At 38.2% G+C, this 11,592-nt stretch overlaps 1 protein-coding gene across 3 annotated transcripts; it reads right to left on the bottom strand.

The window, feature by feature from the left end:
• Nucleotides 1–155: 155 nt before the first annotated feature.
• On the bottom strand, nucleotides 156–11,317 carry LOC132183955 (uroporphyrinogen-III synthase, chloroplastic). Of its 3 annotated transcripts, none has more exons than XM_059597430.1 (10): nucleotides 11,056–11,315; nucleotides 6,487–6,574; nucleotides 5,907–5,976; nucleotides 5,145–5,263; nucleotides 4,431–4,523; nucleotides 3,275–3,330; nucleotides 2,187–2,272; nucleotides 1,702–1,836; nucleotides 692–757; nucleotides 156–582 (listed from the first exon to the last, which is right to left on the bottom strand). In XM_059597430.1, exons 1-9 carry the CDS (start codon nucleotides 11,260–11,262, stop codon nucleotides 709–711), a joined length of 903 nt encoding a protein of 300 aa, XP_059453413.1. In that variant the 5' UTR covers nucleotides 11,263–11,315; the 3' UTR covers nucleotides 156–582; nucleotides 692–708. The 3 variants fall into 3 exon arrangements, with proteins under 3 accessions (XP_059453413.1, XP_059453414.1, XP_059453415.1); XM_059597431.1 differs by having other exon boundaries at nucleotides 156–593; nucleotides 5,907–5,973; nucleotides 11,056–11,314; XM_059597432.1 differs by lacking the exons at nucleotides 156–582; nucleotides 692–757 and having other exon boundaries at nucleotides 1,744–1,905; nucleotides 11,056–11,317.
• Nucleotides 11,318–11,592: the final 275 nt, after the last annotated feature.

Below are 11,592 nucleotides of genomic sequence, written 5' to 3'. Positions count from 1 at the left end.
AAAGTCTCAGAACAACAGGCCATATGTGGGGACCATAATTTTACACTCAAGGTGACCCAGCCATAAACTTTGATGAGTTGCGGCAAAATTAAGAGGGATTACAGCATGTCATTGGGAAGTAAAACTTATGCAAGTCACAGCATAGAGGATAATGATGATAGCATAAAAAGCTTCTTCTCTTATAAATTGAGCATAAAGAATTTAAATATAGAAAGCGGATGATACAGCACAATATATGGACCAAAACAATAGTCACCAGACAAAATCCCTTACAAAAATTTAGTAGTCAGTGTTTCATGAAGTAGCAAAACCAAAGCTTGTCAACAGAGTCGGCTGATGTTGGGTTTAATATGAAAACGGAAAGCTTTCTTTGTCACAAATTCCTCTGGAAATCCCTTGACAAACCTCGAAAGAAAGTTCTGCCCGTTGGAAATGGTGTCTTCAGGGTGTAAAAGAGTGTCATACACCTTTCCGTCATGCTGCTGCTAGCAAAAAAATTCATCTTCGTCTTGCAGCTAGTTTGTGCAGAAGCTGCAACGCAATAATCCTGAACTTGTTGCCTCGTTCTCAGCCTGCCAAGTCCTGGGAGAAAACTAGAGAGAAACCACTCGATTAATTTTTTGAAGGAAAGGCAAAGAGGGAGAAAAAGGTTGATGTTACAACTAAAGACGCAGGAAAAAGAAAAGGCTACCTTGATAAAATCACTTTCTAGAAATGATCATGTGCTCCCAATGCCTCACGGATGCTGTCAACCCACCTGCCAACAATTTATGAAGAAACATCTTCAATTGATCCGCTAGAACAATCCCAAGATTTATATAGGCAACTTAACTAAGCATGAAGAAGTGCGAGGATAACTCATTACGGGCATAATAAATTTTAACCATCAAAAGCTAATCTTGATGAAAATGTCCAAGCTAGAACATAGATAATAGCTCATTAAATCCACCACCCAATTTACATAGAAAACCACGCTTAACTAGAACAGGTTGCACCAAATTCCTAGCTGCATCAATCTCACTGTCTAAGGGTGTTGAAAGCACTCTAACATTGACGGAATCTATTTATCTTTTACCAAAAATACATGTACCAACTATATCATGTTATATTTCATAATTTACCATAATTTTTACATGTTATGATAACTTCCTTTGTTTGATTTTAAAATGGGAAGAGACTAGTATCACTGCTTCTACTTATACAAGAGCATGTGCCATCTCAATGGTTGTGGTTTTTTACATTTTGAATGGCAATTCTCTTTCATTTTTAAAAGAAATAGAAAAAAAAATGCTGACATTAATAGCCAAAAAACAACTAAAGGAAAAAATAGTTAGTCAAATGAGTTTAATGGCATACATTTGCCACTTCCAAAGACTTAAAAATTACAATGAAAACAAAACAAACATTCAAAAATCAAATTTAAATAAATAAAAAAGTTCACCCAACCAGCAGTGGAACCAACCTTATGATAGAAATTGTGTTTAATACTTAATTAGGCATGTTAGAAAAGTCACATGAAAGAAGCAAAAGCGTTCCTAATCAGTAACATATACATGACCCATTTCCTCCAAGTTCAGACAACAGACATGATGCGTGCTAGTTCAGAAACACTCTTAGCATAAGCGTTTGTAATCAGTAACATATATCAAGGAGGCACTGGCATAAGGTAAATCTCCCAAAAAATAGGTAAAGAAACATTACCCTTCAAGGCCCGGTTGTGCCGGGTAGTACACATTTTGTAGGCCTAATCTTTTCCCAGCCAAAGCGGTTGTCTCACCGATACAGGCGACTGAATTGTTCCACCTCTTTGAATCCAAAATAAGTTTAACCCAGGCTCTGTGGCAATGGAGATTTATGAACAAAGTGCATGATGTAAAACTTCCTCATCGAAAACCCCTGATCAATCTAGGTAGCCCAAAGAAGAAAAATAAATATAAGGTGTTCCATTGACCCTGATTATATGGAGTGTAACCATATAATTGACTTAAACTGCATCTAGGTAGTAAATGTATGAAATGGTCAATTGGGCTGGCACAGGGGCAACTGCAATTCAAAATGTCCTTATTGCAGGACAAATAAAAGCATCTATGAAGAGTGAAAAAAGTTAAATGCATGTCAAATCACTCTCTGTAAATCAGGGGAAACTAATTAAATATCATATAAATAAACGGCAACCAATAACACACCGAACCGCTGAAGGTGAAGCAACTGCAACAACAGGAGTAGAAAGTGCCTGCTTTAAAAGCACTGGGTCAACATGCTGGACTGGTACCTGGAAGAAATCATTTCAAATCAGGGGTTAACTGACATATTTAGCAAAATTGGTTATTGCAAATCGCCCACTTGATATTAGTTCTCAGGTACCAGAAAGCAACTAATAACAGACAACATAATGGAAATTATGGTTTCACATGACATGAAACAGTGATTTGGCTTCTTTTTTCTTTTTCTTTTTTTGTTTTTTTGATAAGTAATTGCCTCTTGCCCACTTACTTGATGGTACTAGCATGAAGATTGACCACAGACAACCATTAAATTCAGTTTTGCTGCAACACTGGCTTTCTTAGGTTGGGATACAAGCTAAAAACTCTTCAAATCATAGGGCACTAAAATCCCTCAAATCAAGAGATACTCCAATGATGTCATCCAAGCAATATAAAATGGAGACAGGGCCAGTTTTTCAAGCTATTTGGATTATCATGCATGAAATTCATGATAAATAACGGAATACAATTCTGAAGTATTCACATTCTGTAGAAAAAAACAAGCAAAAACTCATAATCGAACTTGACTTTAACCAGATCAGAACTCATAAATTCAGTCTACTCAATGGAACCACTAGAAAGAGGGCACCATTCAATCCTCTGCAACTGCTAGGTGTGGACATATAGAATGTGATTAAAGGGTCAAATATAAGAAAACATCAGGACAAATACTTGTCCATCAAACTGCAAACCTGAACTCTCTTGAACTAAGGTAAATACATGACAAGTGCATGTCAGCATGTGTGACAGAAAAATAGACATACATAGGCCCAACATTGCAAAAGCACATGAAGCAGATTTGTTCCATTAGAATTTACAGTAAACATGTTCTCAGAGTCGCATAAAATTTTCTTTTGATAAGTATTAAAAATCGCAAAAGCCACAACCCAAGTACACAAGAATAAACATATGTTCTCAAACTCGCATAAAAATTAAACATCGATACTTTTGATGCATGAAGACAGCAACTCAAAGACCCACAGCTAAACCGCTAATGCTAAGTACTTTACCGTTGTATATGTATTTAGCCTTGTGACCTCAAATCCACGACTAGACAAGCCTTCCTCTGTAAAAAAACCATAATGATTAATTAAGAGTACTTCGCACAGCCTTGTTTAGATATAAAGACAAAGATCAACTTAAAGTGTGATGCTGACTTCTAAATTATGATCTATAAAGAATACAACCTATTAGGCTTGGACTAATACGTGTTCCTTCTCAATATGAAGACAAGAAGGAGCTTCATCACTATGAGAGTCGCCAATTACCAAAATTACAAGAATCAAACTTTGTATTGAAATTATTTAATTGTTGAGACATGAGCATGAAAGTTAATTGGCCATTCAAATACATAAACTACCCAAGAAGCATCATGGAACACGAAATCCCTACAAGTAATAGCCACACATAGTGGGGAAAATGGAGCCTATCATAATTTCAATTCAACTCTTGTTAGTTTGAATACCGAATACACTAAGTAAAAATGGTGGAAAAGAGTTACAGCAACATATCTCTAGTGCTGTGCACAAATAAATAAATACATCATACACAACAGGGCCAAACACTACTGCAAGGAAATGTTGCTCATTGAAAAAAGTAAAACAATTGACGGTGCTTTAAAAACATCACCAAATTGAGTCAGCATGTTGGTTTTTTGCAGTTATGAATTCTAAACTCTTGCGGCCTCAACACAGGTTTTAAGCTATTGAATTTTCATCCACAGGCTGATTTATATGTTTCTACCCTTTTCTCTTCATAGTTCACAGCACCTTTGACAATTATTCTTGGCCTATTTGAATGTGTATCTTCTTCATGATTTAACCTGAAATTGCCTTTGCAAAGTGCCAAAGTGTCTCAAAAATATCCTCTATCAAATTTTTTAACATGATTTATCTCTTGTTAGCAACATTCTGTGGGTTCTGTATACCGCTAGATACTTTAAGGTAATAGTTACAAGACACATCCAGCTCCTACAACCCATCAACTATTTGATCACAGAGTACATCCACCTAATATTTTACACTTATCATTGTGCAACCAACCAGATTGATTATGCAAAGCAATCTAATGAAATATAAAATAAGTAAAGATATTTAAGAGAGCAATTTTAAGTGTTAAGATGGCCACATTGGAAAGGAAAGCATATACAAGAAGCATTTCACATACCAATCTCATTGCTAGCTTTTGCAGAAGCAGGATATAAAACTCTGCATCTTTTCCCATTCTTCGGAAGCTCAGAAGCCAGAACCTTACCCGTAGCTGGAGTAATACAATTTACATAAAGAATTCATATTGTGATGCTTAACAAAGACAAACTATAATAATTTTGCTGAACAATGAATTATCCAATGAGCAAAACATTATAAAGAGTAAATCATGCTAATAATCAAACCATATATGTGTGTGTGTGTGTGTGCGCGCGTGTGTGTGCATGCATGCATGTATGTATGTATTTAAGTACATATGTACATGTATGTGTATGTGTACCTGCATGAATGATGAGTAAAGAACAAAACCTAAATGTAACCAAGCAAACCCCTCAAAAACAAATTGACAATTCAATAATTGTCACCTCAATGTAACAAATTAAATTTCTGCAACCACAGAGTCATCAATATGTACCTCCCTAACATATTCATTTCATCCATCTGAAATGCCAAAAGTTTACTTCATACAGATTATCAATATTCTTATTCGATAATCATTCATAAAAATAAAAAGAAAAGAAAAGATGCTTATTCAATAACGCCCTGCATAGGATTGGTATGTATTCCCCGCATTCTCATTATTCTTAGCTAGAGACTGAATGAAGCATAACAGGCAATAAAATGCGGGTTTAAATTTTATTACAAGCCAGCAGATACATATGTGGATGAATACCTTTTGAGGGTGCAAAGGCAACATTGAGTGATTGCTTGGAGAACTGCCTTACATCCTCAAAAACGCTCGCTGTACCAGCTCCCACAACACCTACATTAACACTTGGGGTCCCAGCAGCCCTAAGGTTTTAAATTAAGATGAAGTTTATCATTTTTGCCAAGTTTGTAAAAGAAAAAGAAAAGGAAAAGAACAGCTTATTAAAGATCTCTTTAAGACACCTTATTTTATATTTTTGGGTAAGCTAGACACTCTATTTATGATAAGCTAAATTGAATCCAGCATCTGAGGGAATGAATCCATAACGCGCAGGGCACAACTCTGTGTGTGCGTGAGCATGGAAAAAGAATAATCAAATAAAGAAAGAATAACACCTATGGCATAACCACAAAAAAAAAAAAAAATTGATAAGTAATCAACATATATCATTAAAAGCATAAGGCACCCTTAAGTACCCAGAAAGTATACAAAAGGAAACACCCAACTAGAAGGAGAAAAAAGAACAAGGAAATCACTATAAGAAATCATCAAAACTAGTTAACAAAAGAGAAAATTTTAAAAAGTCAATCACCATATGCATAAGAGAAAATATTTCAATCAAAAAATATAATATACACATCCTAGGATTAAGGACAACAAGCAGATAAGGAAGACCAAAGAGACAAAGCACAAACAAAAAACATGTCACATCTTCCAGAAAAATTTTCAGGAAACAATGGCTATATTAAGTGGGTCAGAGTATAGTTGCAAAGTTCTAACCCTTACTTCCATGCTTCCAGAAAGACTGAACCCGCCTCGGGGGAAGTTATTACAATCCAGTCAAATTCTGTGTCTGCTGCCATAAACACAAAAGAAGAAAGAAAGTGAACAATAAATCCTAGACTTATAGCATGGATTATGATGAGCTTCTATAACAACACAACAAATTCAAACCAGGCATCATAATTGGTAAAAAGCCACTCGACTATTCAAATCATAATTTGAAAAAAAATAAAAAGAAAAAGAAAAACCATTTTCAATTTAAAAAGAAGGAATAAATCATACTTAGCATATCTCGTATATTCACAAGCCCAAATTGATCCATGCCTGACAACCAATACTTAGCTATATGGTAGCAACAAAACAGCGTTCTCTCTGAAGAAAAACATGGAGTGTCACCTAATTCTAGCTAATCATACATGATGCCACAGAGAAAAGACAGTGAATATGGCAATCATCGTGTAAGCTCAGGCAGTCCAAACACTACTCTAACTTTGATCCCAGGTAGAATGGAATCACTGGCACTTGCACTAAAAAAATAGCTCCATACCACCAACAAGCTAGACCACAAAGATCATGACCTTACCACTTATTACAGAAGAAAGCATATCCCTATCAGGACCATGTGTATGCTGAACGAGGGGAAGCTCCAGACAGTTGATCCCATGCTTTGCCTGAATCCAACATTTAGAAATTTCATCTTAATTTGCAGAGATATTTGACCACCCATGCAACAAGGATCCGAATATAATATGTTCCTCATAGTGGACAGATATAAGGCAATGTTTCCACTTACTTCATTATTGTCAAATACCATGAAATCATTATCAATTTGAACAGAGGCGTCATCAAAGTTATGGAGGCTTTATCAAAATATTAATGACAACAATAATAGTGCAAGCAACTAGTTAGAATGGTAAGAAAAACCACCAATAACGCATTGTTAACAGCATGCTTTTTTTCACCTTACAGAAAATAAAATTTTAACTCTCTTCTTCTACTAGATTAGTAAATGAGAAGGGAAAGGAAACAGAAGAAAATTACAAGATTTTCCAACATTGGTACACCAAAATTTTCTCTTCAAAAAAGTTGATTATTAGGGGCGAGGAAAGGACGCCACAACTTTCTTACATAAATAATATACTTTTCCCTATACTTTCTCGGTTTCTCCTCTTAGTTTCCAAATTGTGGACATAAATATTTTCCTCCTTTCCATGTTTTCTCTTTGTTTGAGCAGTTTTCCGAATGATGACGTGGAATGGGCCTTGTGGACGGCTTGATTACTGAGGGATCAACTGGATATGAAAGCAAAGAGAAAAGATCAAAGCTGCCGGCGTTGTTCGGCTGGGGGAAGCTCCGATGCCTAAGTTAGTGACAGTGTTTAAGAGAAATATAACTTCGAAGATTATGGAAGGGACAAAGTATATGCAAAATATTCAGTTCTGGAGGGAAAATTTTGAGAAAGAACCCCCTTTTATAGGCATCGGGTTGCTCCTGTTCATCTAACACTGTGGACTTATTGAGGGTCCACGTGTCAACAATATATTGAGAAACAGTAAATAGGGCATTTATTCAGATATATCTAATATTCCGAGAGTGTTTCTTGGGAATTCATATTCGTGTGAGGTTCGGTTTACCGAGCCTTCTAACCGAGCGTTGTTCAATAGGCTCAAGTGGGCCTAAAATTGCCGAGTATAAATATGGTGAACAGTAAAAAGGACTGAACTCTAGGGATGGGCAGGCAAATCGTTTTACCGGGCCCAACTCAGCTGATCCATGACCCAACAGTTACCCCCAATTTCCTAATATAATAGATTATGGAAATTTCATTTTTCAGAGAATGGGTCAGCTTTCATAAGTTCAGTTCTGCTTTTGACAAAGCAAAACGCGGTTGGCTTTTAAAATTTTGAATTTTGAATAATTTCTCATCATTCAAGAAAGAGATAATGTATAACGGGAACAATAAATGTCTTACCTCCGACTTTTGGGATCCATGTGTCAAGCTTTTGGCGGTTTGGAATTGGGGTGGCCACGCGTCAATATCCACATGGAGAGTGAAAAATAGGGGAGGGCACCATTTTGTCAAACCCTAGCTTCTAGGGCATTAAATGCGCCGATTGAGATTCGTCTTCTAAGGTCTTTTTAAACTGTTTTCTCTTCGCTCATCCTTCACAGTTTTTAGTTGAGAAGCCATTGTTATACCTCTGTGAGACTGGCCCTTCTTCACCCAAACCTCTTGGCCGAGTATTATTTCTCGAGAGTGGTATACTTCAGAACTTCGGTCGAATCTGTCCCTTCAGCCGAACCTTTTGTCCACTCAGACTGTCCCGTATTTCATTACTTGGATTTTCTTCTTCCCCTAATCGAACCCTCGGTAAGCCGTCTTCGTTTAAGTGTTGCCCATATCCTACTTCAACAAGGTCTCTCTTCTATCCCTCGTCCACTATTCCCTTACCATCGATACCTGATGAGTCGTAGGGTTGAAGACGTCCCTAGTGTATTGGGTGATTCACACCCGGTCACATGGGAATTGAAAATATCTGTAGATGATGAACCCGAAATTCGCCAAATCTGCCAGTTACCTGCCTCGGTTCGATTGCGCTTTGATACCGACAATGTTGGGGCTGTGGTGGATGCCTATAGTAATGAAGTTTGTGTTTACATGGAGATGTTTCGGATTGGCTTGAAACTTCCATTTCCTAGAATAGTCCGAGAGCTATTGAGCTATATTCAGATAGCTCCTCACCAGTTGGCGCCGAATGGCTGGAGGGTATTCTTCGCCTGTATGGTTGTTTGGTCAAAGATTCTTGGAGTGGAGCATCCACTCACCGTCGTGGAATTTCTAAAAATTTACCGGCTAACAAAGTGTTCCAAAACTGAATTCTTGTTCACTTTCCAACTCCGAAAGAAAATGAAGCCCCTTACCTTCAGGCGTACTTACTCCAGCAACAAGTGGTGGAAAGATGAATTCTTTTTTGTTCAAGGTGATTGGGAATTTTCACCTTCAGAAGTAATCAGGGACCCAAGTGTCCCTCGGGAAACTATTGCCCCATCAAATCGAGGTAAAAACCGAGCTTCATATTTATTTACTATATCTTTTTGCAGCAAAGCTAATCCTGACATCTGCTTTCAGGTCAACAAGAACCGAGTTTAAACAGGGAGGAGGCGCAGCGTGTAAGGGACGTATTGGATCATGCCGAGCTTCATCCTCTGGAGATGGATTATGATGCCCTCATGACTGATGAGAACCTGAGGCTATATGTGTGGACTTCTGCACCCGCAAGGCTAGTAGAAGTTGCTCCACCGAGAGTACCAATTACAGAGGTGCTGACAAGACCGACTGTTGGGGCTGGAGGACCCTCTAAAGGAAAGGGCAAGAGGAAAGCCAAGGATGCCCTTCAGAAGAAACCCTCGGTAAGGCCACCAGTTGCCTCTAGAGTATCTCTGGTTATTGCTGATGAGCCAGAAGATCCTGAGATTCCTTCTTTAGAGATGAAAAAGAAAAAGAAGAAGAAGAAGGGGACCGAGGGTAGTTCGCAGGCAACAAGGCCAATTGTTGAATTGGAGGCCGAGGAGACTGAGGCACATTCGGTCCCTGAAGCAACAGGGACAGTACCAGATATAACTCCTGATGTTGAACAGCCTACTCCTCACGTCCGAGCGTATTCCTCGGTCCTTCTCAACTAAAAACTGTGAAGGATGAGCGAAGAGGAAACAGTTTAAAAAGACCTTAGAAGACGAATCTCAATCGGCGCATTTAATGCCCTAGAAGCTAGGGTTTGACAAAATGGCACCCTCCCCTATTTTTCACTCTCCATGTGGATATTGATGCGTGGCCACCCCAATTCCAAACCGCCAAAAGCTTGACACATGGATGCCAAAAGTCGGAGGTAAGACATTTATTGCTCCCGCTATACATTATCTCTTTCTTGAATAATGATAAATTATTCAAAATTCAAAATTTTAAAAGCCAACCGCGTTTTGCTTTGTCAAAAGCAGAACTGAACTTATGAAAGCTGACTCATTCTCTGAAAAAATGAAATTTCCATAATCTACTATATTAGGAAATTGGGGGGTAACTGTTGGATCATGGATCAGCTAAGTTGGGCCCGGTAAAACGATTTGCCGGCCCATCCCTAGAGCTCGGTCCTTTTTACTGTTCACCATATTTATACTCGGCAATTTTAGGCCCACCTGGGCCCATTGAACAACGCTCGGTTAGAAGGCTCGGTAAACCGAACCTCATACGAATATGAATTCCCAAGAAACACTCTCGGAATATTAGATATATCTGAATAAATGCCCTATTTACTGTTCCTCAATATATTGTTGACACGTGTACCCGGTAAGTCCACAGTGTTAGATGAACGGGAGCAACCCGATGCCTATAAAAGAAGGTCCCTTCTCATTATTTTGGTAACTTCTTTTTCCCTTCAGAACTGAATATTTTGCATATACTTTGTCCCTTTCATAATCTTCGAAGTTATATTTCTCTTAAACACGGTGACTAACTTAGGCATCGGAGTTTCCCCCAGCCGGACAACGCCGGCAGCTTTGATCCTTTCTCTTTACTTTCATATCCAATTGATCCCTCAGTAATCAAGCCGTCCACAGGGCCCATTCCACGTCATCATTCGGAAAACTACTCAAACACTCTTTTTCTTTTTTTCTTTTTTCTTGCAGGAAGTGAACCAAATGTAGCGTAAAGAAGATTCTTAAATGATGAAAATTGGCCTTTATTGGAATGTACAATCAGTCTCAATGACACGCAGCTAATGCAACAGCTTCAGCGCATTTCGTCTTTCTTATGTGAGAATTTTGGTGAGAATGCCACCAAATGTGAGGATTTTGTCTATTTCATTGTATCAAATAGACAAAACAATGAAAATGCCACGTTCGTCTCCACATTAAATGAAACACCTAATGTGAAGAATCAAACATCGAGCCACACTCAAAAAAACAAGCACAAAAATACTCTAAACGATTTGAACACAAACAATGAGAATGCGAAAACTATAAGATTAATTCATAGGACAGTAAAGAAAAAGCAATATAAACCATTTCAAAACCCTAGAAGTCCAACAGAACGCAAAATCAAATATACATCTAAGCAAATAGCAGATAAAGTTAGGAGCACGGAGAGAAAAACGAGTACCAGAGCTTTGATGAGCTTGCCGTTCTTGCCACGCTCTCTGGTCACCACCACTCTCGGCGAAGAAGTAGAAGCCGAAGAATCCAAAGAAGAAGAAGAAGAAGCTCGGATTCTGAAAGTAGAGAGAACGCCTCGCCGATGAAGTTGCGGACGAGAAGAAGAAGAAGAAGCGGAAGTGGACGGTGGAGAGAGCGCGCAGAGAGAAGCCATTGTAGACGTGTTGGGCAGAGAGAAAATGGACAGGGCCAGCTGTTGGCTAATTATAAATCCAATTACTTTATTGGTTATCCCAAAATATCTTGCAAAAAAAGGGTGTTAAATAATAATTAAAATAGCGCCGACCCAATCGGTTACAGTAGGTACACCTGTAGCAGCTGCTCGAAGCCACGTGGCTCATACTGCTACTGTGGTCCCCGGGAGCATATTTTCCTTCATTTGTTCGGTTGAGATCGGGTTTAAATTTGAAGTGGGATGAATGGACGGTAGATATCTAAGGAAAATTAACGGGCTAGGAGTTGTTTGGGTTTTTAAATAGTAGGT

The sequence above is a fragment of the Corylus avellana genome, chromosome ca6, assembly GCF_901000735.1.
Source record: "Corylus avellana chromosome ca6, CavTom2PMs-1.0".
Lineage (NCBI taxonomy): Eukaryota > Viridiplantae > Streptophyta > Magnoliopsida > Fagales > Betulaceae > Corylus > Corylus avellana.
This window is presented reverse-complemented; position numbering and strand designations above follow the sequence as displayed.

Excerpts from the sequence above, each read along its gene's own strand:
- LOC132183955 (XM_059597430.1), bottom strand. The coding sequence starts at position 11,262 with ATGGCTTCTCTCTGCGCGCTCTCTCCACCGTCCACTTCCGCTTCTTCT. Across the intron at positions 2,273-3,274 it reads GGCTAAATACATATACAACG|GTACCAGTCCAGCATGTTGA; the intron begins GTAAAGTACTTA and ends GATTTCTTCCAG. Across the intron at positions 1,837-2,186 it reads GCTTCACCTTCAGCGGTTCG|AGCCTGGGTTAAACTTATTT; the intron begins GTGTGTTATTGG and ends CCATTGCCACAG.